The sequence below is a fragment of the Punctularia strigosozonata genome (assembly GCF_000264995.1).
Source record: "Punctularia strigosozonata HHB-11173 SS5 unplaced genomic scaffold PUNSTscaffold_15, whole genome shotgun sequence".
In the NCBI taxonomy this organism is placed as follows: domain Eukaryota; kingdom Fungi; phylum Basidiomycota; class Agaricomycetes; order Corticiales; family Punctulariaceae; genus Punctularia; species Punctularia strigosozonata.
In genome coordinates, this window is record NW_006767447.1 from 198985 (window position 1) to 224467 (window position 25483).

A 25483-nucleotide genomic window follows, 5' to 3' on the forward strand; every position below is an offset into this window, starting at 1 on the left:
TCGTATTCGATCCAAGATTGCTTTGCACATAATCGTAAACTTGGTGCATGGCTTCTCCTCGGGTTCATGGGTTCATGACAGCGCATCAACATATTATACAGACACGAACGAACCGCAAGGAAATGGTGGTGAGGATTCCCCGCATCGTTCACACCATGGAACTGATATTCACTCTGTATATTGCAGGGAATAGAGAGTTTAAACGTGTACTCTATAACCGCTGCCGCAATCAACAAGGTTGCTTCGTCGACGCATCGCCTCGACATCTTCAAACTGACGGAAATATCACGACCCACTATTCATGGACGAAGCACGTTGCTTACCCCCATTTAGCGACGGAGGGCGCATGTTACACCTCGGCTGGATTCGAGAAGTGCGCATCCATGGTCTCTTTGGCGGGCCGTGGAGGACGCAGCTTCCGTAATTCTGACGTCATGACCCTCCTGATCATATGAAATCGTAGCTTCGCATAACGCAGCCTGCAGATCTCCGCCCATGCCGTCCGACAACTCGGACTCATCGACAGTAGTCAGGTACGCTGGTCACACACGGATGCTCTGTATAGGTTCAATCAAAGAACAGGACAAAGTAACCAACTGCGCGCCTCGAACAATACATGCGATGTCGGCTGCTACGGAGCTGAAACTGCAATCGCATGGTCACCAGAGAAGTCGTCCGTAGTTTGTTGGTCTCTCCGTGTCGAGCGTGGGATGATGCACACACTCGACAATGACCCTCGGGAGCCAACGTGGGCCATTCCTGCATCCCCGCATTTGACATTCTATCCATTCGCTCCAGTCCTGCGCAAACATTTCTCGCGCCTCGCCGATTGGCTTAGCGGCGCTGTCTGCATAACGGGATCGAATGGTCGGGTGGCCGGATGTTGGTCATGGAATTGGCAAAGGATGGCCCTCATCAGGTATAAAAGACCAAACTGCTCGACCAGATCCTTCAGCGGACAACACATCCAAGCCAACTCATTCTCGACTTGTATTTGCCTCCGAATTGACACGATGTTCGCCCTCTCCATCGCCGCCGTCCTTGCCGCATTCACCTGCTTCGCCGCTGCTCAGGAGTCTCACCAGATCGCTGTACGTACCATAACAACTGCATCGACGACGCTTACGCTCATGTACCTCGTCGGTGACTACAGATGACCAACAATTGCGGATCCGGCAGCCCCGTTTTCCTCTACGAGGCTAATGGCAATCCTCAGGGCCCGACCACTATCCAAGGCCAAGTGCTCGGCGGCATCGCCTGGGTCGACGGCTTTGCTGGTGCCAACTGCCAGAGCTCGGGCGTGAACTGCGGAGCCGTCGAGTTCACGCTCCGCAATGACGCTCCCAACCAGAACGCGGCCGACTTCACGCTCGAAGCCCAGGCTGCGAACGGTAACCACCAGTTGTGAGTCCCTCGCATTCTCGACCGAACACGCTCGTCTTTGTGCTGACGTTATGTTGCTTGTCAGCACCTACCCAATGTCGTTCAGCTACACTGGCGGCGGTGCCTGCGCCGGCATCAGCGACAATTGCCCGTCCGCCAGTGACTGTCCCGATGCGTTCACGGACCCTACCAACGGCACTCCGAAGCAATGTGTCGGTACTAACGCTGGGGTTTGTTTCCTTCCCTTGTTTCTGGCCCGCCCAAGAAATCATACTAATCCTTGCGGTCTAGATTCAGATTACGTTCTGCTAAATGCACTCCTCTCGGACAACGGCCTAGGTACCAATTTTCCCTGTACCGATATTTGCACGTTTGTCCTTCTTGCGGAATATGAGACATGAATATTCCTGGGACACTCCATCTCAGTAAGGAGCTGGAGTTCGGAGGCAAACAGGAATCTTGGCTTCGATTCAGATTATAAACGATAGCACCATCTCTTAGTACGAATGGTAAGTTGCCTTCTGGGCCCTGGTATGCCGTCACTGCTCTTAGCAGGTTGAAGGTTCCGATAATCGATTTCAAAGATGCTCTGGATAATGTGTGTTGCTGATACATATTGCATGGCTAGTATTGCTACAAGTATTCTCTATGGAACATTCACGCGTACTGAGAACATCGTGCTATCTGTTCGGGTGACCTGAAGTCAAATAATCAACATCCTGGATTTCGAACTAGATGGGTTAGTCAGAGGTATCATTCTGGGAACGTGGATAAAAAGTGAGCTTACCAGGCTCATAACATCGCTGCCAATGAGTGCCGTGAGCAATCCTGCTGAGATCAACATGTGTGCTATACCGTTTTGCAACGCTCGTAGGTATTACCAACTCATGGAAAAGTGGCCATAATTTATCGCGGTGGTGTACGGGAACCCATAACAGACGCTCGCCTTGAGGACCTAGTATCCAGCCATCCTCCAGTCTGATCGAGTTTGAGCTGTATTTGCTGGTGGTACTGAGAAGCAATGATGGGACAATCTGGTCTGCTGCGCGGAGGGAATGCTGAATCCGAGGAGATAGAGAAATCGCGGGGGCGCAATCATGTCGTGCTAACATGTGCCTAGTCAGAATCTGGATGCTCCGTACATCCCACATATGGATGTTCCCGTCATCAGAGCCAGAGATCATATGTGTCCCGTCCGTGGAGAATGCCACAGAGTACACGAAGCCTGAATGTCCTCGGAGTGGTTCTCCGACCGGGCGGCCGGTGGCAACGTCCCATAGGCGCACCGTCCAGTCCGTAGATCCGGATGCAACGAGCGTCCCGTCGGGTGAGAATGCAACAGAAGTCACCATATGATCATGACCCCTCCATGGGCCTCCAATGGGTTTGCCTGAATCAGCTTCCCAGAGACGGACGCTGCAATCATCCGAGCCGGATACAACATACATGCCGTCATGCGAGACTGCAATCGCATGAACGGAGCCGCTATGCCCTCTGAACAGCGAGATCCTGGCCCCGGAACGGGCGTTCCATAGACGAATGGTGGAGTCCTCTAAGCAAGCGATGATGCGTGCGCCATCCCGGGAAAATGAAATGCCTCGGATGGTGCTGCTGTGGCCTGTAAAAGGGCCAGCGGATAGATGCCCGGTGTCAACATCGAAAACGCGTATTGTTTTGTCCAAAGATCCCGATGCAACGCGGGTTCCGTCGGGCGAGAAGGCAACGCACCACACGGGAGCATTGTGAGAGTAGACCTGTTTGTCAACGACGCGGTAGGAGTTGAGTCTCCATAATCGCACTGTACTGTCATCGGATGCCGAAACGATGCACGCGCCGTCTGATGAGATAGCAACCGCGTTGACTTGGTCGCGATGCCCGACCAATGGTTCGCCTACGGACTCGCCAGTGCGTGCATTCCATATTCGAACAGTGCTGTCAGAGGACCCGGAGACGATGTACGAGCCGCAAGGGGAGAAGATCACAGATTGAATTCCGACGCTATGTGCACCTTTGCCGGCACCTTGCACGGAAAAATCGCAGGCATTCGAGACAGTACGTGAGTCCTCTTCATCCATGTCTAAGGGTGACATCGGCGAGCTGTCGATACCTTGATCGTCTGGTATATTGGAATATGTCAGATCCCAGAGACGGATTGTGCAATCTGTCGATGCAGATGCGATACGTGTCCCGTCTGCGGAAAACGCAATACACCCTACTGCGGACGAATGCCCCTCCAACGTCCTCCGAACTGTATAGCCGGGGTGAGTATCCCAGACGTGCACAACGGAGTTGTGTGATCCTGATATCGACCGTGTTCCATCCGGTGAGAAGACCATAGAACGAACGCCCGCGGGGTATTCTGGCAGCTGCATGGTTTCGCCTATAGGCTTGCGCGCGCGAACATTCCAGACTTGAACAGTTCCGTCACGAGATCCGAGTACAAGGCGCTCTCCATCCGAAAGAAATGCGATCGCGCATACTTTGCCGATGGGCCAATCGGCAAGTGAGTGATCATATATCATTCCATCCTGCTCGTTCCATATGCGTACTGTCTCATCCGCTGACAAGGACGCAAAGCAGGATCCGTCTGAAGCGAATGCTATGGACATGATACGGTCAGTATGTCTTTCAAGGGGTCCACCGATCGCCAGACCAGTGTGGCTGTCCCATAGCCTAATGGTCCAGTCCCAAGACCCCGACACAACGCGCCTGTTGTCGGGAGAAAATGCCACACACCGAACATCGTCAGTGTGGCCTCTGTAAGGGTCGCCAATCTGTTCGCCAGAGGACAGATTCCACAACCGAACAGTGTGATCTTGCGATCCTGACACAATTCGGGAGCCATCGCGGGAGAAGGCCACAGAAAGGACTGCATGCGTATGGCCCAGCAATCGTCGGATGAGGTGTCCCGTGTTGGTACTCCATACCCGGATCGCGCCATCCTCGCATCCCGACGCAAGCACTTCTCCATCGGGCGAGAAGGCACAGCAGTATACCCAGCACCCAGCATCCATAACACAATACCACTGCGGCCAGTCATGGTCGGCACCGCCGACGACGGAGGCAATGCCGGGGAATTGAAATCGCGGAAAGCGTGACTTCAAGGGTGCGAAGGCAAGCGCGGAAAGGTATATATGAGGGGCGGATTGCCTGATCACTACGCCAAACTCCCGAGTGAATCGCAGTATGTCCTTCAGCAGTGGTTGTAGATCAGTGGATAATTTCTGAAGGGCGAGAGGTTCCTATAGCCAGGATGATTTAAGTATGGACTGCTGAAGCCATCCGAGACGAGCTTACCGCATCTGATATCCGTAACAACGCCGACGCCGAGAATACTGAATCGACAGAATTAAGCAGGCTCAGCGCTTCAAGCCAGAATAAACTCTTCTCTCGTAGCACGTCTGTCGCGAGCGAGATTATATCCAAGTTGAGTGAGGACCGCGCAAGGTGCTGAGCCCAGTACCTGCATGCGTAGGCGAGTGGGGAATCGATCGAGGAGTTTCCTTGTTCATGGTTGAGCGTATACGACGATTGCAGATTACACATATTGAAGTGCAGCGAGGATCGCATGAGTGTCATGGTCCCAGCGGCAAGCGAAGTTTCGGCGGCTGTTATATCGACATAGAAACATCCACCGCGGTGTCGGTCGAGGAGGAAGTCCCGGAATGAGGTGTGGATTGGCCGTATGGTATGTGTAGTATCGTGAATACCGGTGAGGAGGGACCCCATTCGGCGTAGAATAAGTTCAAGGTCTCGTTTAGACAACACGTTGGCAAGGATGGTAGTGAGATCCTGGATAGAAAGGGGCTCCCGAGCCGCTAAGACGCTCTGCATAACGGATCTATAACGCCGCATCACCTTCTCGTTATAGGCGTTGAAGATGGACGCCAAAACCCGAGTGTACAAGTCGTCCAGGAGATACGTGCTAGTTCCCGTGGGCGTCTTTGCGTGTGGAAATAACGAGTCCATCCGTTCCTCTCCCGTCGTGCCAGCTGAGGAGTCATCTGTCAGGGCCGTACAAACGGTAAAGGCGAATTGGAACAGCCCCTCGGACAGCTCGGCGAGCCGCCAACAGAGAGATTCGTAGTCGTCGAAGTCGTCTCGGAGATCTTGCAGTGTACTTCTGATGTACCTATATATGTCGATGCGAGTCGATTCATACAGTTCCCTGCCCATACTCTTGCAACGAATGTGCGGCCGATTGACGAGGCGCGTATGAATGTCGTCCTCTGGTCGGGCGGTCACTATGATACGGAGGTTACGAGGGAGAGACACGGTTCTATTTGCAAGGACGGAGAGTAGCGACCGCCGATCTTCGGAGCCGCTGGTCCCGCTCTCGTCGAGGGCGTCAATCACGATGACGATGGGGCCGGAGAGAGTAATTTGCTGCGTGGGGAGCAAAACGAGGCTCTCAAACTGCGTCTCAATGTCCGTTGACGTAACGTCAGAGGGACGTAACGAGATGACCCTTGACAACGCATTCCTGATCTGAGGGTCGATGGCGGCAAGATTACGGGCGATAGTAGGAAACATCAGTGCGCATGTACGTTCCGGAAACGAGCGATTGAAGCAGAACACGGAGCCTAGGCGCCCCATGTCCTTGAAGCGCGCTGCGATGGAATGGGCAACGGCCGACTTTCCGCTTCCAGCCTGGCCGAGAAGGAGATAGATTGATTGGGAGGACTCGTCGTCGTTGATCCATGAACATATGTCGTCCAGAAGTACCGTTCGAGTATCGGGGTGACACCGCTTGGTGCTATTGTAACCTGCATCCTTGGCGTACGGCAGCGTGCTCAAGGACATGTCCGTAGCTATCAAGGCGTGAGTTACGGGCGACCAAATCAGGGAGACGCCGAAAGTCACCGATATGTTCCGCGATATCCACAACCCCTAGTACCCGATTGACCGTAATTTCCGTACGAATCGTGGAAGATGTCGCCATTCGACTCCTGAGCTCCGAAAAAGCCATTTGGTATGCAGCAATCTTGCTATCAATGTCGGTGAATCGGTTCTTCACAGCTCGGGTCCCTGGCATACGCGGAAGGGGTCAGTGTGGGTTGCCGCGAGCGTGAGATATCGACCGATGCCAGAAAACGTACAGAAGCCTGGAATCTTGGTGAAAGCTCGTAGGAAGTAGGCGCAGTCCAATGTCTGTTTTACCAGATAAGATATATGCAGCTCGGCCGAGCGCACGCGACTCAGTGGTTGCACTTCCTCTATGAAGGCGAAAGTGTTACAAAGCGTCTCGACTAGTCCTTGGATAGATTCGTCCTGCTTCATCTGCGCAACTATAGCCTGAGAGGGCGTGAGGTCTTGGAGACATAGAGAAGAAGATTACACACACATGAGGTATGGCAGATAGCAGGCTCCAAGCCATCTTCGCGTACGGATGAATCTGCGCAAGACTATCATGTAGGCTAATCAGCAAATGATGATCTGGTGTGTACCTCTGCCAATCCATCCACCAAACTAGCGAAAACCTGCAATCGCTTGACCAACGAATACCAGGCCTTGTCCATGACCCTATTCACACCGTCGGGCGCGGCTGAGATGTCTGTTATATCCGCCTTCGCTGACTCCATGTGCATGTGGCTGACTCCTCGGACAACTTCGTCTATGACCCGCTGGATTTCAGCGACTTCTGAGCGCATAGCGGCGTCCTTATCCGTGCTCGTCATCGCTTTATGCTCCTCAATGCCTTGAAGAGTGGTCTGATGTGGCTCCTTCGTGAGCGAATCGTCAAATTAGGCGCTGCAACGAACCGATAGCATCTTCTGCCCCATAACCACGTCGTTCTGTGTCCATGGCTCATCTGCGATAGTGCCAAGCTTGAACAGGCGAGGAACAAACATTAGCGAAGGAAAGTAGTAGGACGAGGAAAAACGCACTAGTGTCGATGATCCATCTCCCGCACCGCTCAGAGCGTACAGAGGGGACGAGCCTGATCCTGATCCCCATTTCTCCTTGAACACTGCCCTCCCCTTCCGGATTATCTTCCGCATAACCTGACACTCTCGTAAGAAATGCGCAAAGGGATGAGCGAGGGGTGGCGGGGAAGGTCTTCACTCTTCCAGGTCCGATCAGACGGCGATGGTGGGGAATGGCCGTTATATGTAAAGCAGTCCAGAGAACTAACGATAGTATACTTCCGCGCCGAATACATAGCCCATCGAAGTATGACGGACGTTTATCAAAGCATGAATGAACAGCATTGGCCAAGAACACATGAGGACGAGGGGTCCGAAGTTAGATCCGGAACGCCGCGACGGAGCCATGAGGTTGTGCACTACAGCTCCGACGGCAGCTATGGATGTCATTGGGATTCTTTGTGGGCGCGCTGGATAGCATGTTCGTATCGCACAGCCTGTATGGAAGGCACGAGGCGTGACGTCATCATCATTGGCATGCATGCGCGAGCTGAATCGGATGATCAGTATAGGTTGTATAGAAGTGAAGATCGAGGGTTTTACAGATGGCGAGCTTGAGACGTTGAACGGGAGTCGTTACGGTTCTGACTCTCAGGGAGTGAATGTGGCAGCCACGACGAATGATATGTCGAACTTTTCCGTCCGATGACTCTGGCCTGAGCTTTGACCGGTGAACGATACGAAGTAGCACCTAGAGTATTCGCTGAGGGGATAGATCAGTACGGTGCCACGCGCATAGCGTACTCGTTCCGATCTCCGAACCCGAAACTGGAAGACTCGCACGATCCATGATATGCGGGCAAGCAGTCTGGATGTTATCGGATGATAAGCTTGACAAGCTTGACGACTCGTCCAGCACTTACACATCAGGTTCCTGCCCCGCAGACCGAAGGCCGAATCATGGTGGAATACTGGTCCTCGGCTCGAGGAAATCAATGAGCGGTAGTAGCCAGGATGACTTTCAGTGCAAGATCTACTGGTGAGATCATCCTAACAGCAATTCGGCCTGAATGGTGCGGGGTAAAACCATGACACAGTGGCGCTCCGAACGTAGTAACCGTTCCCCAGCAGATGTCTGATTAGACGCCAGCTCCCTCAAAAGATACAATCGGTGCGGCCAAGGTGCGGGCGCGGGCGAGAGGTGCTCTTGTTCCCAATAAGGCAGAGATCGGTTGTCGATACCGCCCATACAGGCTGGCCAAAGCTCGCGATAAATCGGCGCAAGCTTCTTGATGCGCGCTGTTTTTGCGCCCCGCCGGTCGTCGACACGGGTCTGTCGGCGAGAAGCGTTCGATGGCCCCAAGATGCGAAGTACGTCGTTGTACATACCTCGACATCAGCAGAACGATCAGCAGAACACACGTGGCTTTCGACCTGCCCTGACGCTGACCGTTTTCCCAACTTCTTCGAAGCTCGACCCAAGCCCTCGCAGAGGGACTCGTGACCAGCTGCCAGGAACGCAATACGAGGGAGTACGGTCGCCGCAGCCTTCTCGATTCGGAGCGACGTCGCGTATGGAGAGAGTGGCATGGCATGTCTCAAATCATACACCTCGATATGCCCGGCGCGGGGTAAGAAATGCAAGCAGAGAATTACATCAATGACAAAAGACCCAGCGCAGTTAGTTAGCCCGGAATCGGAGCGTACGGTTGTCGCGAGGTTGCCGCAGGAATAGCCCAGGAGGCACGCGGAAGCACGTGGCGACACCCGCCTCCTCCTTCAGAGAGCACCATCACGGTCGATCGCGAGTGGTCGTCCATTGCGGACCTTCCGACAGAACATTCCTTCATGGCATCGGGAATAGCGCTCGCCCTCGTGAGACGGACTGCGTCATTCTCTCATCCTTCTCCGTGATCAACGCGCCGACTCTCCTGCGACGCGGACCTGACCGACGAACGATGGCATGCGGTCGACAGCAGTCATGGGTCACATCCCCGCCGCAATCTTGGCGCTTTGACTCTGATCTACGCCGCGCTTGCCTTCTCTGGACAACCTAGCATATTAATACAGGCTATCCGTGTCTTGCCTTCAGTCGTCGCGTTTCACGTATAAAGAGATCTCGGTTTTCTTCATCGCACTTCACCGGTTGTTCCAGCGAGATGCGTGCTTTCGTCGTCTTGTCCGTCGTTCTCGCCTCGGTGTCAAGCGTCTTCGCACAGACCGCCTCGGCGGCTGCTTACGCTACCACGGAGGCGCCCATCGCCAAAGCCGGCGTGCTCGCCAACATCGGCCCCAGCGGATCCAAGTCGCAGGGAGCAAAAGGTCCGGAGCTTCCTGTTGCGAGCCACCTTCCGAAAGCTGACGAGCGCTTCACTCAGCGGGCATCGTGATCGCATCGTCAGTACTGATGGGCCTCCTCGTTTGGGATACCTTCGTTGACGCCCGTTTGTGCGTTGCAGCCCTTCGACGTCGAATCCTGACTACCTGTGAGTATGCGGAGGGCTGAGCGTTTGCGGCTTTCGCTGATGACTCTTTCACGCAGGTACACGTGGACGCGTGACTCGTCGCTGGTGTTCAAGGCTCTGATCGACCAGTATACTTCTGGTGAGGGTTCACTTGTGACACCGAGCTTTCTCCCACTTGCTGACACGCGTCTCATGCAGGCATTGACACCACCCTCCGCGGCGCGATTGATAACTTCTTCAATGTGTGTCTGTTTGGGTCTAATGGAGAGCTGTGTCTCAAGCACGTTTGCATAGGCCGAGAAGATTCTTCAGCAGGTCTCGAACCCGTCCGGCACTGTCTCCACCGGCGGTTTGGGAGAGCCCAAGTTCAACATCGACGAAACTGCGTAAGTGTCTTCGCTGTGTCTTCCAACAGCTTGCTACGTCACTGACGTCTATAAATAGCTTCACTGGCGCCTGGGGTCGTCCTCAGCGAGGTTTGTCCGATATTGGAACCATAGAACACCGCGTTGAATCTTCCGTCCACAGACGGACCTGCATTACGTGCTACCGCTTTGATCACCTATGCGAACTACCTATACTCGACGGGCAACACCACCTTCGTCTCGAACACGCTTTGGCCGGTCATCAAGCTCGACCTCGACTACGCCGCGAACAACTGGAACCAGACTACGTGAGCGTACACGCCTTTCCGCCTCCCCCATTCCCTCCGAAGCTCATATATGGATGGTACAGGTTCGATCTCTGGGAGGAAGTCAGTTCGTCGTCGTTCTTCACGACGGCCGTGCAGCACAGGTCGCTGCGCGAGGGTGCCACGTTAGCGACCAAGCTCGGCGTGACCTCGTCGGCGTCTACCTACACGTCGGCAGCCTCGAGCTTGCTTTGCTTCTTGCAGGTTTGTCACCATGAATGCCTCCGGCATGCTCGAATGCGCGCTCAACTCGATATGACAGTCATACTGGAATCCCGCCGGTGGTTACATCACCGCTAACACCGGAGGTGAACCCATATCCGCCTTGTACGCGACTCCAGCTGATCAAAGCATATTGTATAGGTGGCCGCAGCGGCAAAGATGCCAACACCGTCCTCACGTCTATCCACACCTTCGACCCTGCTGCCGGCTGTGACGCTGTCACATTCCAGCCCTGCTCTGACAAGGCGCTTTCCAACCTCAAGGTCTACGTCGACTCGTTCCGCAGCATTTACGGCATCAACTCCGGAATCGCCTCAAACGCCGCCGTCGCTACTGGCCGTTACCCCGAGGACACATACTACAACGGCAACGTGAGTGCACTCTGGACGTTGATGCCCAACACGAACAAGCGCTCATCGGGGCCGTGGACATATCTTAGCCCTGGTACCTGACCACCCTCGCCGTCGCTGAGCAGCTCTACGACGCTCTCATCGTCTGGAACGCCCGAGGCTCGCTGAACGTCACCTCGACCTCGCTCGCCTTCTTCCAGCAATTCTCGTCCTCCGTCACCACCGGCACCTACCCGAGCACCTCTACGACCTTCACCACCCTCACCTCCGCCGTCAAGACCTTCGCCGACGGCTTCGTCGCCGTCGTCGCCAAGTACACCCCTTCCTCCGGCGCGCTCTCGGAGCAGTTCGACAAGAGCTCGGGCTCTCAGCTCTCGGCCGCCGACCTCACCTGGTCCTACGCCGCCGCGCTCACCGCGTTCGAGGCCCGCAACGGCACGACGTTCGCGTCCTGGGGCGCCGCCGGCCTCACCACCTCGTGCTCGTCCAGCGGCAGCGGATCCGGAGGCGGGTCGGGGAGCTCGGGATCCGTCCCGGTCAACTTCCAGGAGACGGCTACGACCGTATATGGCGAGGTACGAGATGAAGAGCCCCCCCTGCCGAGAAAAAAACGGTTGCATCGTGGCTGACGCTGTGATTTCCAGAACATCTTCATTGTCGGCTCCATCTCGCCGCTGGGCAATTGGGATCCTAACAGCGCTATCGCCCTCAGCGCCGCCAACTATCCCAATTGGCAAGGTGCCGTAAACCGTGACCTTGTTCTACAGCGGGTGTCGTGCTGACCGCGGTTTCTGCATCCGTCTTAGTTTCCATCTCGCTCCCTGCTTCGTGAGTTTGCAACCCTCGATACTCACGTATCGTATCTCGACTAATCCGCTGTCTGCAGGACCACCTTCCAGTACAAGTACATCCGGAAGTACAACGGTGCAGTGACATGGGAGAGCGATCCCAACAGGAGCTTCACCACTCCTTCCAGCGGATCGTATAACGAGGTACACCTTAGTGCGCTGTTTGTGCCGCTAGACCCGCGCTGATGGGACCATCACAGAACGATACCTGGCGCTGAGCTCTCTGCCATGGATCGGAGCGAAGGCTTGCCCGATCACGCTCCGCGCGATGAAATATACCACCCGCAACAAAGAGATTATTACAGTACGCTAACATCCTTCTTTCACACGAGATAAATCCGTGTTGTTTGCCGTTGATTGCCCTTTTTATCAATATCGATGGAATTCCGATACCATATGCGCCGCCATGGTTCTTCATCTTAGCAAACGTCTTGCGAAACCGGGATGACCCGTACCTTCCCATGAATATACAGGCATACCCCGGACACGCATAGCGAAGCGAAACGGACGAAAGATGTGATATTCAACTTACGCCGGCGCGATTACGCGCATACGAACGATTTTGTAGATACGAGTAGACGCGCTCATCTCCGTTTGCGCTTTCCAAACCCTTTGAACGTTGATCCGTCGTCGGAATCGTCATCCAAGATGGTCACCGTGGGTGCCTTTTTCGCCGCGGATCGCCTCGTCGAGGCTCGAGTTTGTGTCGCAGCTTTACCGCTCGATCGCAGGGTCAGTGTCTCTCCGGTACCATGGTGGGCCGGCTCCTCGTCAACGGCATCGTCGCCACGACGGCCTGTTGTGGGATCAGCCTCTCCGTCTGAATCGAGGAAGAGCGGTTGTGGCGTTGGGGATGGCCGACGGTTCGCGGTTCGTCTCGGCGGAGCAGAGCCAGCGCTCTTCGCCCGCGAGGAGGGTTTGGGCGGTATGTGTCCCTCGTCCTCGGACTCGACGACCGGGGTCAGTGCTGGTGCTTCGTCGAATGATTGTTCGGGTTGACGCAACGGCCGCTGCGATGCTGGTTCACGTCGCGGCTGGGTTAACCGTTGTGATTGTGACGATTGGGTATTTCGACCCCAGACAGCTGCGAAATATGATCTGACCTGAGCGACATCACGCCATTTGACAATATCGAGAACTCACCATCATAGGAGTCATCATCGACGAACAGGGGGACAGGCTGCTGCCTGCCGGCTTTCGTTTTCTGTCCATGTGTTCAGCATCCAAACAAAGGTTGCAAGGTAAGAAAAGACACTGACCTTCTTGAACTTCTTGAAGTCTGGTCGACCTTCCCATTCTGGTCTCGTTCCGACGCGCCTTGTGGCGGATGACGCTTGGGGCCGGAAGGGCTCCATCTCGACGACGACCATGAAATTACCCCGCATGCCCGAGTCATCGCCGAAATCGGCGAGAACGTTCCAATCCTCCTCACGTTCTTCCTCTGCGGCATCGGGCACAGCTATCCGCAAGTTGTTAAATTCGCGGTCAAATTGGTCTTCGTTCTTCTTGCCCTTTTTCTTGGTCGCCAGGGCTTTGAGGAACGCGGGATCCTGGTCGGGCTTACTTGTCGCTGCTGCGGTCTTTGAGGATGGTTTCGAGGTCCCTGCTGCAGGGACATCCGCTGCCGACCTCGACGAGAAAGTAGACAATGGTTTTCGAGACGACGGCGGCTTGGAAGTAGGATTGACGACTGCACTTGCATGTTGAAAGGCAGGCGGTTGAGGCTGGTCCACGGTCCGTCTCTTGGCAGGTGGGCTAGGGAGCCTCTCAATTCCGTGTAAAAAAACGCCAAACGGACGAACGCACCCGTCCATATCAACGTCTTCGCCATTCTGTTCCGGCGCCTTCCTCTTGCCTGCCCTTGGCACAGAGAATCTGTCCGTCATCTGGCTCTCCTCCTCTTCTTCCGGCACTGCAGCGAGACTAGAGACCGCGCCAGATCGGGTGCCATAGTCTGTCATCCTCGACTCGGGCTGGGTGTAGCTCTGCGTCTGCTGAGCGATACTGGCAAACATCGCGTCCGGATCTTCGTCGACCGCGTCCGGTCGCGCGCTCTCTTCGAAAAGGGCTTTGAACCGCTTCAGAGGCGGCTCCTCCTCCGGTTCCATGCTGACAGTCGGGATGTCGTCCGAGTTGACAAGGAGAGCCGCAGCCGAGGTCCCCACCCGACGCTTCAAACGTCCTGATCGAGCTGGCGTTGGAGGCTGAAGATACAACTCTGTTAAAACAGGACACCGACGAACGGGCTTCGTGACAGCTTACCTCGACCTTCTCCGTATTCCGGGCAGTAGGCTGAGACATATCTTCGTCAATGATATGGGAAGGATCATCAACGCCAACGATCATGGGCTTGGCAGCTTTCGCTCGCCTAACCAATGTCTGCCGGAACGAATATCTTAACGACGCGACGCGACGCTCCGGAGTGTGCGACTCACTCGTTTAGGTCTGACCTCGACTTCCGCGTCAGAACCGCCCCAGGCTGCGTCTGGTACGGTAGCTGAACTGGCTGTCGCAGTGACCGCGGGAGGGGCTTCAGAGGCCTCTCGCGAAGGAGCTCGGCGTTTCAATGGCCGTCGGGCAACAGGACCCGCAGGGGCATGCGAAGATTCGGCATGTTGCGATTGTGCGACGTCATCGTGAGCCTGTGCGTCGACCGGACTCGTGGATCGCGATTTCTGCTGGGTCGGATGCGTCGGAGGAATGATGGAAGGGATGGGAGAGGATGTGGGCATCGCCGCCTCTGTTGAACAACGTATCAGTTGAGTCGCAGTGAATTGCATTTACTGGATGCACCCTGTCCTTCGTCCGATAGGTCAGAATGCAGCTGATTCGCATCAACGAGTAAGATGGCTCTGAATACATGGTCCAGCGTGAGGAAGCGCAAGTCGAAGCTGACAAGACAGTGCGTCAGGCACCGCCGTCGAACAGACCGGATGCTCAACGTCACCTACCTTTTGGCTTCTTCCGCGAGGTCAACGAGGCCGGGATCATCCTCGTCCACATCGTGCCGGATGAGCACTAACTTCTTCTCCGTGGAGGAGTGCTTGACCAATACGCGATGAAACCTCGTCCGACCCCATTCTGCGCGCCATTGAGTAGGTTCTCAAGAATGCGCGCATCACGACGCACCCAGTGCGAAGCCTTCGTAATGGCCCTTTCCGCGGAGGATCAGATCCCTCACATTTTCTTTGACCTCTTGCTCATGCGTGACGATGACGAAACGGATATCCTGAAACGAACATGGGTGATCGACATTCAACGAAGGAATGTTACTCACCGAGAAGAAGTCTTGAAAGCGATCGAAGTTTCGATCGTGGTCAGGATCCCAGGTAGACCATTGCCTGATCTTGTTCGCGGAAACGCTGTCTTGGAGGCAGACCGGCAGAGAGTCAACCGACGGGAGGGAAGGTCGATATTTGGGAAGTTTCTCGTCCGGAAGTGTGAATTGCTTCTCCAAGGAGGCTAGCGCCATGATAAGTTGATGTTAATGTTGATGTGGGCAGACGAAGAAGCATGCTTACATCGAGTCTGTCCCTCCTCCATCTTTCCGAGCGCGACGACCTCTGCAAGCCACTCGGGTTTGACAAACTTCGTTAATGTGAGGAGTGCGGTTGCGGTGAGTAAGGAGGGGGATAGCTTGGCAGTAACGAAATGGGTCGTCGAAGGCATGGGAGATGTGGTTAGATGTACGCCTACACAGCGTACACAAGGGTGAGTATCTATTCGCCCTGCGGGAAGATTGACACGGACCAATTTTTGCGCATTTTTCCAGAAATTTGGGCTCTTGAGGACGCGAATAAGATGCGGAGTAACATGTTAGTTCGTGCCACTTCACGCTTTGACGCCAAACAACAGAACGCTCCAGATCAGAAGAAGACCAGACGCATAGAATCCGCGACTGCTCACGTTAATCGTATGCCTTGCACAATTCTCACCACATCCCCGTGTTGAAGAGAAATATCGGTGTTCCCGTTGACCACAACTGCCTCGATTTTCCCGGTGATAGTATCAGCACGATCGACCGTAACGATCTTCGCCCGGTCGTTCGTCATCATCAGACTCGGCACAAACTCGGGCTTCATCTAGCGGCAGTCAGAAACGAGCACGTACGAGAGGTGGTCATGTCTCCTACCACGTCTGGTATGCTCATAGGTCCAACAGCGAAGCTGCAGTGACGCGAAGACACCTTCTTGTTGGCAACTATCAAGTCCTGATCTTTCCGGCCGAGCGTGTATTCCCTCCCCGGTTTAAGCAACTTGTGCTCTAATGGAACATGTGAAGGACTGTGAGCATGGTCATAGCGAGGCTCGATTAATGAACTCACTCTCGCCTTCACCTTCGACATCATCGAACGGTCCACTGATGACCCACATTGGATTCTGAGCCCAGTAGCGTTCAACTTGTCCAATATTCGAGACCTTTCAGGTAACGATCACTGAGCGCTGGGTAGCGTTTATTGGGCGTGCAGCGGATATCCGAGATGTGCCCAAAAGCTGTTGTAATGAGAGCAGTATGATAGAACAACAATTGGAAGCAAAAGCTTGACTCGGTCCAGAGGCTCAGACTGGCTCTAATCTCCCCAAGGCAGACTTTCGATGGGTAGTGAAGACAGTCGTTACCGTGGACTAACTGAACTCAGAGCGCCGGATGTGAGCGCCGACGGTCTTTCGCGTCGCGGAGCGATCACGTGGAAGGCTTACATCTCTCGAGAGTCGCGCCCAGCGCCAGCGTTTCAATGTCATCTGAGAGGGTCAAGAGCGATTCCTCTTGCATGGGTCTGAAACGGCGATATCATTCACTGAGCTCAACCCCCCAGGCTCAAACTTCCCCTTACCTTCGGAGGTGTTGAATATCGTGTCTTGTTCACTGAGCGGCGATTGCCCACTACATATATGTCAAGACCGAGAGCAATGACAAGAATCGGTGGTGTGTATGTGCTAGTCTATTTGAACGCTACTTCATATCACGCACGTTTACAGGACGTTGGAAGCAGGGCGATGCATGATTCCTCGTTGAAGGGCTGCAATTCATGCCGTAGCGGTCCATAGTTGTAAGATGGCATGCCAGTCTGAGCCGCACCGATGTTCCAATCCAGAAGCGAAGCTTGGCATGAAGACGCAGTCCTATTGATTGACATGTCCTGCTGTCTGTGAGATGGTCGAACGAGGGGCGTGGTAGGCATACGGATGCCGTGACCTACATGACGTACCAGCAGGCCATGGATCTTAGCAAGGCCTGTGCGTCAGCAAAACCCCTGGGAGCGGTGTATGTATCAAAGAGCCCGGTGGGAGACTTCCTCTGACTAGGAAGCAGAACAGAACTGCTTACGATCTATCAATAACGACATGAATGGTGCCGGGCCCGAAATCGCTCCACACACTCAACACCGATGCAGTCATAAAATCTCATGACCGACGCTACTTAACGCGCAGCTCTCTGCTTGTTTGACTCCCGTTTCCTGTCTAAAGGTCCTCCGTAAATCATGTTTGATATCATCGGGATCTGCGCACTCGTCTTGGCGCTATGGGGATTGCAGAAGTTCTATAATCGCGCAGTGATCAAGTCCGTTCTCAGGAACCTGCCAGGACCATCGAATCCATCGTTTATTGTTGGTATGTGCTCCCGTGCTCCCGTCCAAGTCGGTACTCTACACGAGTCCTACCACTGACGGCCCACATTGGGGGTTAGGAAACTTGAAGCAGTTGTGGAATGCTGATGCATTCCCGTTCCATCAAGAGATCGCCGATATGGGTTCGGCTGTCAAAGTGCATGGTTTCTTCGGGGTACGGATCGCGAGCATTGCTACAGTCTGTGATCCAAAGCTGACAGCGCGCCGTAGGACGAACAATTATATCTCACGGATCCTCGGGCTTTGCACCACGTTCTTGTCAAGGATCAGGAGATCTTCGAGGTAAGTGCCAACAATCTGGAGTAAGACTTTGCACTTGCTATTGTTATTACTTTTGATTGCTTATACACCGTGATACCATTGAAGAATTTCGAGGCTACTGTGGGGGAATGGTCTCGTTGCAAGCCTTGGTCAGTGTAAGATATGCGCTTGTGTAACGATAGATACTCAAAGCATCCGGTATCAGGAGAGCAGCATAGACGGTTCGTAGTTTCAATATACCATGTTCGGCCTTACTGAACTACATATTTACGATGGTGCCTAGGCAGCGAAAGATGCTCAACCCTCTGTTCTCCCCGGCGCATCTGCGCACGCTGGTCCCAGTCTTCATCACAATCGCAGAACAGGTTCGCCTTGCTTGAAGCCGTGGACAGTGACAAGTCATCTGATGATCGTACTCGCTGGCAGCTGCGTGATGCATTGACTCGACACATCAGTGGCTCGGATAACGAGATCGATGTTTTGGAATGGTGTTCCAAGGCAGCCCTAGAATATATAGGGATCGGCGGCCTGGGCTATTCATTCGAAACGCTGAAAGAAGGGGCGAACAATGCTTACAGCAATTCGGCAAAGAATCTACTGTGCGTCCTTTCTCGCTTTATGTGATGTACAGGTCATGACGGACATGATCAGCCCAGCCGTTTTCCCCATCGCTCCACTTAGCATCCTACTTCCCTATATCACAGCTGTCATCTCACCTGACTTTGGAAGGAAGCTGGTGGATGTGCTGCCATTTCCCACGTTACGGAACGTTAAGAATATTGTCGACATGATAGACGAGACAAGTAGAATGATCTACGAGCAAAGGAAGCAGACGATACTGCGCGGGGATGGCGAGGAGTACGACCAGGTCGCAAATGGGAAGGACATTATGACCACACTTTGTCAGTTCCTCTGGTTCGTACTACCTGCGACGTACTGATAAGCTATCAGTGCGCGCAAACTTGGCAAGCGATGAGAAGGATCGTTTGCCAGATGACCAGATGTTCGGGCAAATGAAGTGCGTTGTGGCCCCTATACCGCGATGAGAACTGGCCTAATATCCGCAGCTTGCTCATATTCGCCGCATATGATACCACGTAAGGCAGTATGATAGTTTCCGCACCACTGAGCCCCGGCGCTGACCGGCCATTTTCTGAAGATCATCTGCCCTTGCTCGAATACTTCACTTGCTCTCGGACAACCAGAGTGTTCAAGACGAGCTTCGGCACGAGATCAAGGAGATGCATATACAACTCGGAGACGTAACGCCAAGCTACGATCAATTGAACTCCCTTCCCCTCCTGGACAGTGTCATTCGCGAGACGCTTCGCTTGTGAGTCACCGTGATCATTTTCTCGTTGAGTGGTCCTCATTCAAAGCGACAGGTACGCTCCTGTCCCTTTCGTGCTAAGAACGTGAGTAATCTTTGCGGAGTAAACATTATTAACCTGATTTCCCCCACCAGAGCGTGCAAGGATGTCGTTATACCCCTTCGCACGCCTACAATCGGTATTGACGGCACGATTATCCACGATTTACCCATCCGCAAGAATCAGGGTATATTCGTGGGCATCACCATGGCGAACAGGAACAGCGCCATCTGGGGACCAGACGCCGCGGAATGGAAGCCGCACCGCTGGCTGAAGCCGCTTCCGCATAGCGTCACAGATGCGCGCATCCCCGGCGTGTATTCCAATCAGTGAGTGGCGAGAGCAGTGTCCGACGATGCCAAATTCTGATTATCACGAAAAATTACGAAGGCTCACATTCATTGGCGGAAGTCGTGCGTGCATGTGAGTAACTCGTGTCATGCACCGACGGTCTCTCCCTCTCCTGCTCACCTAGGACCACAGCGGGTTCAAATTCTCGGAATTGGAGATGAGTGAGTATAATAACTTGATCCGGGTTGCTGCATTCTCACACGGAAACGCGCACAGAGGCCGTCTTATACATGCTCATGCACAACTTCAAGTTTGAGCCATCCAAATCGGAGATCATCTGGAAGTTCGGGACCGTGATGGCCCCCTCTGTCAAAGGATCACCGGAGGAATCCACACCCCGCCTTCCGATGAAGATCACGGTCATATAAACTGACATTCCTGTGTTCGTCGCGTTTCAGTGTAGAGTACTTTGAGTGGTGTTCGGCACTCCGCTTCGTTACCTCGAATTGACGTAGATGGCAGATCCTTGCAAAGCTTATAGACGGGCGCTGGAGCGCTGGGCCCATCTTTAGTGCTACTGAGTATGGCTGAATGAAGTATCGAACGACTACTTGGTTCAGACGCGCTTAATGCCGATGCGATTATATCCTGTGGGAGGGCTACGATGAGACCACGAATGCGTACACGACGGCCATAGTTTTCAAGAAAGAGACAAGCTCTCCAGGTTGAACGAGCTTGTAGGCTCGCAGGCAAGTTGGATCAGACCCGCGCTGGTGGTGATAGGTGCGGACGTCTCCGGATCGGATTCGTAGAACGCGCCGGGACTTGAACAGTCCGCGCTACCGGCGAAGCCGATCGTCTCGCCGAAGTCCGAACCGATGTTCCACACCTGCTTGGCGGGTGGAGTCGTGGCGTCCCCGCACGTCTGCGCTTTGATGAGCCAAGGCTCGGCGCTGGGGAAGTTTTCGATGGTGAGGCAGGTGTTGGGGCCTACGAAGGAGCTTTGTTGGACGACAATGCGGCCGAGGAAGATGTCCGCGTTGGGGAATTGGCCGCCGAGAGCGGGGCAGGCCTGGATGACAGAAACAGTGTGAAATGGGTTCAAGTCTAACGCTTAGGGATGCGTACCTGGAAGTCGACGCCGAAGGACGTCACGATACCATGGTCGGCAGTGACAACCTCATGATGCTCATTCAGTCCGAAGTGAATCGTATCTAAGGATATACATCTCAGCGACATCGGTGACAGCACGAGAATTCCAGGAGACGTACCGTTAGTGAAACCGCTGAACAATCCGGAGTGCACGGTTGAGCATGCTTGGCTTTGCCGCTCAGCGATGGTGGCGCCGTGCACCGCGAGCATTGCGCTCAAGAATGAGAGAGCGCGCACAGTGAACATAATTAGGGGTACGGTGCTGAAGACCGCGTCTTCAGGACCGAGACGCACACGTATTTATACGAGGTCGATGCGTAGCCGCGATCACGAATCAGGTCACAGGATGCTACCTGTGATGAGAGATGGCGGCGAACACGGCATGCAGCTGCATTTCATTTGTTGAGTAATCCGATCGGCACGGAGCTTGTCCGTTCATAGCGCTGGAGCTACTTACCTTGCTGGGACCTGCCGAAGAGTTGGTGACGGACGGGTTTGAGCATCAAGTGCATTGCGTTCAACTCTGTCATGTCTCATAACTCATTTCCAATGGCGGAACCTGCCCCGCTTCCATGAGCTTCTTCACGACACGACAAACGCGAAGACATTGCTAAGATCAAAGTGATTTGTATGAGAGAAGTAGCCCTGAATACGTAGGCCAAAGCCAGAAGGTTTCAACTAGTTGCGTCAGCCTGGAATGCGGTACAACAGCCTCGCTGTCGGACTGGCAAGCGCGATGTGCCGATCGCAGGCGACACGGTCGCCGTCGCCGGACTACAAGTCGGATGATGTGTAAGGGTGCCGGCGTCGAGCGAAGACATGACCGTAACTCAAGCAGTGCGCATGTGGGCTCGTCGAGTGAAGCGCGTACAGTGATCAAGAAACATGCTGTTGGTATCGTGCTCGCTCCAGACTGAGTCTCCAGCCAGTCGAGACGGAGGCATTGGCGAAGTTCGCACGCCGTCGGGTCCATGCGGGAGTCACATCCGCATCACAACGCGTCACAGCGAATATTCCGTCACACTATCGCCCGCCCTCCTCCTCCCCTCATCGAACACCACCGACCGAAACGATGTTGAACGCGGCCCTTCGTGCTGCGCGCCCCGCTGCGCTCGTCGCGCGCTCCGCTGCCAGGCGCTCCGCTGCCAGGCCCGCCGCCCGCCTGCCCGCGCGCGCGCTCTCCACCACCGCGCTCCGCGCGTCCGACCACGGCCCCAAGCCGCCGAGCCTCTTCGGCCCCGGTGGAAAGCCCGGTGAGGTGCCCACCGACGAGGAGCAAGCCACCGGTCTCGAGCGCCTGCAGCTGCTCGGTGAGCTCGAGGGCGTTGACGTCTTCGACATGGACGAGGTCTTGGACTCGAGCCGCCTCGGCACGCTCGCGGACCCGGTCAAGGTCCCGTCCTTGGTCAGTGGTTCTCCTCACAGAACCCGGGAATGAATGCGTTGTACTGACTGCCTTTGCTGCCTCTTGCGTGCAGGCTCCCGCTCGCCTGATCGGCTGCACCGGTGTCCCCGCCGACTCGCACGATGTCATCTGGATGAACCTCGAGCACGACAAAGTTCGTCGTTGCGGCGAGTGCGGCTCCGGTTCGTCCAGTATCTTGCCGCCATCTGCGAACTTGCACTCATGCTCCCCGTTCAGTCTATGCACTCGACTACAAGGGCGACCCGGAGGCCCTCCACGGCGAACACGCCCACCACTAGAAGATGATACTACGCTGTACTCCGGCTGGCTGCTGTTGAAAAGACCTGCAATCGTATCTTCATGCCCTCTTCTCAGCCGAGTTTGAGAGCTAGATCACGTCGACTGAGGTTTACTTGACGACCTCAACACGTGTGATTAGCTGGTGGGCATCGAGTCCCCACGCAAGCTCGCGCTCCAGTCTGAAGACTGGTCACCCCGCCAAGTTCAACACTCGAGATTTGCAATGCCTTGCGAACAGGCGACCGGCTTGTATGCAATCTAATGTACAACATGCTTGGTAGGGAAATCTATCTACAAACTCAAGACGACAATTCGTTTCTTTTTCTCCCTGAAAATACCTTCTGCAGTAGGATCACGCTGTCGTCGCGGCTGCATTGCACTGCGTCTGCTGATCGCCGCACGCGGCGACGGTGAGCGCACCCTTGTTGCCGGACGCGTTCGCTGCGTTGGCGCATTGGTTGTGCTGCACGTCGCACGAGCGCACGAGCGCGTTCTGCTCGTCCTTGAACGACGCGTTGCCGTCCACCTGGAACGAGCCGTCCGCGTTGGCGGTCACGGCGGGGGCCGTGACGCCGCCGAGCGCGCCGGTGAAGGTCTGCAGGTTGCCTCCGGCGGACGCGGCTGAGGTCGAGGACGCCGCGGCGGACGACGTGATGGACGAGGCAGAGGCGGAGCTGGAGGCGCTCGAAGCGGCGGAGGAGCCGGTGCCGGCGATGACGTTGCCCTGGTCGTCGACGCTGGCGACGGCGGCGAAGTCGGTGGTGATCCCGAAGACGGCGTTGAAGGCGTCGGCTTGCCCGCCGGTCTTCGCTGTGACGGTGTCCGCGGCGGCCTTGGCCTTGGCGCAGGTGTCCTTCGCGGTTTGGTCTGCGCCGCAAAAGTTGACGAGCTGGTCGCACATGAACTCTGTAGGCCGTCGGGGGGCTATGAGTGCTTGGCGTACAACAAGCACACTGTGATGAAAGACTCACGAGTGATGATGTCGATGTTCTGTGCGCTGCCGTGGTCGTAGGACGTCTTGTCGACGGGCTGGAACGAGGTCTCTTTCCGGTTGTCGAAGCCGGTCGCGAACTCGATTTGCGGGACGGTGCACTTGCCGAAGTCGCCGATCGCGGACGAGGACGCGGTGGAGGAGGCGACGGCGGCGGAAGCGGACGCAGAGACGGTGGCGGAAGCGGACGCAGAGACGGTGACGGTCGAGGTGATCGTGCTGGTGACTTCGGCCGCGCAGCTTGCGCTATCGTCCCCGGAGGCGGAGTCGTCGACGGCGGCGGAGGTGGTGGTATCTGCCGCGGCGGAGGCGGTGACCGTCACCGTCACGTCGCCGGGGCAGTCCGTGGCCGTCGCGTCCGCTGCAGATGTGGTGGTGGTGGTGGTGGTGTCGGCGGCGGCAGAGCTCGCGGCGCTGGACCCGGTGCCCGCAACGACGTTGCCTTGGTTATCCACTTCGGCGACGGCGGCGAAGTCGGTGGTGATCCCGAACACGGCGTTGAACGCGTCCGCCTGGCCGCCGGTCTTGGCGGTGACGGTGTCCGCAGCGGCGCGCGCCTGCTGGCAGGTGTCCTTCGCGGTCTGGTCAGCGCCGCAGGTGTTGGTGAGCGTATCGCAGATGAACTGGGTGATGATGTCGATGTTCTGCGCCGAGCCGTGGTTGTACGAGGTCTTGTCGACGGGTTGGAAGGATGTCTCCTTCCGGTTGTCGAAACCGGTGGCGAACTCGATCTGCGGGACCGAGCAGGAGCCGAAGTCACCGATGGCGGAGGAGGAGGAAGCGGTCGACGATGCTGCCGCGGCGCTGGAGGTGGACGAGGCGATGTCGACGTTCGCAGCTGACGTCGCGGCTGCGATGGCCGACGACGAGGATGCGCTCGCGACCGCGCTGGACGTCGTATTGGAGCTCGCGGAGCCGGCGGTGCCGAAGGGGAACGTGTTCGACTGAGACCCCTTCTTCACCGTCGCCTGCGGGGAGGCAGGGTCGAAGAAGGAGTTCGGGTCGTTCGCCGGGTCCTGAGCCTGCACGAGCCCGTTCAGCTCGGCGTGCTTGGGCGCCTTCTGGCAGAAGACGGAGTTTCGGAGGATGTTGGGCTGCACGGAGAAGTCGGGAGGTGTGTTCTTCTCCACCTGGCGGTACTCGACCGCGAGCGCGATCATGTTCGCCTTCGTCGCGTCGTCGAACTGCTGGGCCGCGTCTGAGTTGTCAAAGGGTGAGAACTTGTGGGCGACAAACAGACTGGGACATACCTATGATAGCGTCTGCCATGTCTTGCTGCGTGCACTCGCCTTGCGCGGCGAGGAGGGGTGTGATGGCTTGGCCTGCGAGGACGCCGCAGACCTCGCCGGGACAGGCGGCAGAGAGCTTATCGATCATTGCGGGGTGTTCCTGGCCAAAGCGACGGGGGTGAAGGAGGACGGCGTGGCCATCGCGTTCAAGCCAACGCTCGCGGGCGAGGCCATGGAGGGCAAGGGAGACAAAGACGAGGAGCGACTTGGAGAACATGTCGAGATAGAGGTTCGGAAAGCGTAGTAGATTGACACCTGGCCGGTCAGGAAGTGAATGTGAAGGCTTCGCCGTTCAACGACACCGAGCACGCAATGAGGGGAAGGAGATAAAGAAGGAATAGACGGACAAGCCGCGGGTTGTGAACGAGAACGAGAACAAGGGGATGGAGGCGAGGGTCGTGTTCCCTTGAGCCTTTTATCTTGGCCGGCACCATTGCTCGTGTTGATGACACGACGAGCCGCATGCGAGACAGCCACGCCGGCATCTTGTTGGTCGACAAGAAGAATTTTTCTATAGAAGGTCCGCGGGCGAATATGGTTACTCGGAGGGTGTATCGGTGGTTATAGCTCGGGAGAAGTAACGCATCCGCGGTCTCGGGCGATTCTGTGCCTTGGCAGGCATAATGAACGAAGACGCGGATTGCTGTCCGGGACCTTACAAGGTTCCCTCCATCCAGGAGAATAGATGGTGGTATGCAGGCTTGACATCTGAGGAGTTTATTGCCTTAGAGAAATCCGCGCTGAAGCTAGTGCTGGCATTATCCTGGTTTCTTTTGCTCGAGGCGAGCAAGCCGAACGATCAGAAGCCCATTGTCGTCCGCGGCCCGGACCGAGCCCGGACTCTTGGGTCGTGCACCGAGGATGTGTTTGCCGGTTGTCAAGACGTGGACGAGCAGTCTAAGCGCCCACAATATTCCCACACATACGAGCGCCTATCGCGAAAACCTTGCTTCACTTTCAACGCCCGAC

The 25483-nt window shown here is 55.6% G+C and overlaps 8 protein-coding genes across 8 annotated transcripts; 4 read left to right on the plus strand and 4 right to left on the minus strand.

Moving 5' to 3' along the window:
- Positions 1-1013: 1013 nt before the first annotated feature.
- PUNSTDRAFT_138054 (uncharacterized protein) lies at positions 1014-1695 on the plus strand (the record flags this gene model as incomplete). The annotated part of the gene is made up of 4 exons (XM_007387716.1): positions 1014-1091; positions 1154-1404; positions 1469-1613; positions 1675-1695. The coding sequence occupies 4 exons, from the start codon at positions 1014-1016 to the stop codon at positions 1693-1695; spliced, it is 495 nt and encodes a 164-aa protein (XP_007387778.1).
- Positions 1696-2180: 485 nt separating this feature from the next.
- On the minus strand, positions 2181-6808 carry PUNSTDRAFT_37485 (uncharacterized protein; the record flags this gene model as incomplete). The annotated part of the gene is made up of 7 exons (XM_007387717.1): positions 2181-3381; positions 3607-4302; positions 4411-4574; positions 4654-6194; positions 6247-6411; positions 6483-6654; positions 6722-6808. Coding segments are annotated over 7 exons (4026 nt in total), but the record flags the coding sequence as incomplete, so codon positions are not given.
- A 2443-nt stretch (positions 6809-9251) lies between these two features.
- On the plus strand, positions 9252-12560 carry PUNSTDRAFT_55213 (glucoamylase). Its single transcript, XM_007387718.1, has 16 exons — positions 9252-9572; positions 9629-9647; positions 9710-9736; positions 9793-9854; positions 9914-9957; positions 10010-10101; positions 10160-10191; positions 10244-10388; positions 10451-10610; positions 10669-10714; positions 10770-10999; positions 11068-11553; positions 11623-11716; positions 11785-11806; positions 11865-11970; positions 12027-12560. Exons 1-16 carry the CDS (start codon positions 9410-9412, stop codon positions 12042-12044), a joined length of 1746 nt encoding a protein of 581 aa, XP_007387780.1. The 5' UTR covers positions 9252-9409; the 3' UTR covers positions 12045-12560.
- Positions 12411-16199, minus strand: PUNSTDRAFT_138057 (uncharacterized protein; the record flags this gene model as incomplete). Its single annotated transcript, XM_007387719.1, has 15 exons — positions 12411-12910; positions 12970-13030; positions 13086-13581; positions 13633-14030; positions 14089-14205; positions 14262-14566; positions 14620-14717; positions 14778-14907; positions 14956-15055; positions 15104-15288; positions 15348-15518; positions 15577-15662; positions 15733-15908; positions 15959-16089; positions 16151-16199. The coding sequence occupies 15 exons, from the start codon at positions 16197-16199 to the stop codon at positions 12411-12413; spliced, it is 3003 nt and encodes a 1000-aa protein (XP_007387781.1).
- A 1109-nt stretch (positions 16200-17308) lies between these two features.
- Positions 17309-19805, plus strand: PUNSTDRAFT_75638 (cytochrome P450; the record flags this gene model as incomplete). Its single annotated transcript, XM_007387720.1, has 16 exons — positions 17309-17438; positions 17515-17609; positions 17666-17757; positions 17822-17865; positions 17922-17937; positions 18000-18081; positions 18143-18315; positions 18368-18618; positions 18668-18734; positions 18784-18813; positions 18876-19049; positions 19102-19131; positions 19182-19415; positions 19477-19509; positions 19570-19598; positions 19654-19805. The coding sequence occupies 16 exons, from the start codon at positions 17309-17311 to the stop codon at positions 19803-19805; spliced, it is 1632 nt and encodes a 543-aa protein (XP_007387782.1).
- A 2-nt stretch (positions 19806-19807) lies between these two features.
- On the minus strand, positions 19808-21241 carry PUNSTDRAFT_55214 (uncharacterized protein). The gene is made up of 4 exons (XM_007387721.1): positions 20987-21241; positions 20649-20917; positions 20506-20591; positions 19808-20449 (listed from the first exon to the last, which is right to left on the minus strand). The coding sequence occupies exons 2-4, from the start codon at positions 20773-20775 to the stop codon at positions 20078-20080; spliced, it is 585 nt and encodes a 194-aa protein (XP_007387783.1). The 5' UTR covers positions 20776-20917; positions 20987-21241; the 3' UTR covers positions 19808-20077.
- A 360-nt stretch (positions 21242-21601) lies between these two features.
- PUNSTDRAFT_75575 (COX5B-domain-containing protein) lies at positions 21602-22233 on the plus strand (the record flags this gene model as incomplete). Its single annotated transcript, XM_007387722.1, has 3 exons — positions 21602-21934; positions 22008-22116; positions 22172-22233. 3 exons carry the CDS (start codon positions 21602-21604, stop codon positions 22231-22233), a joined length of 504 nt encoding a protein of 167 aa, XP_007387784.1.
- A 353-nt stretch (positions 22234-22586) lies between these two features.
- On the minus strand, positions 22587-24731 carry PUNSTDRAFT_75322 (uncharacterized protein; the record flags this gene model as incomplete). Its single annotated transcript, XM_007387723.1, has 4 exons — positions 22587-23101; positions 23206-23326; positions 23555-24423; positions 24476-24731. The coding sequence occupies 4 exons, from the start codon at positions 24729-24731 to the stop codon at positions 22587-22589; spliced, it is 1761 nt and encodes a 586-aa protein (XP_007387785.1).
- Positions 24732-25483: the final 752 nt, after the last annotated feature.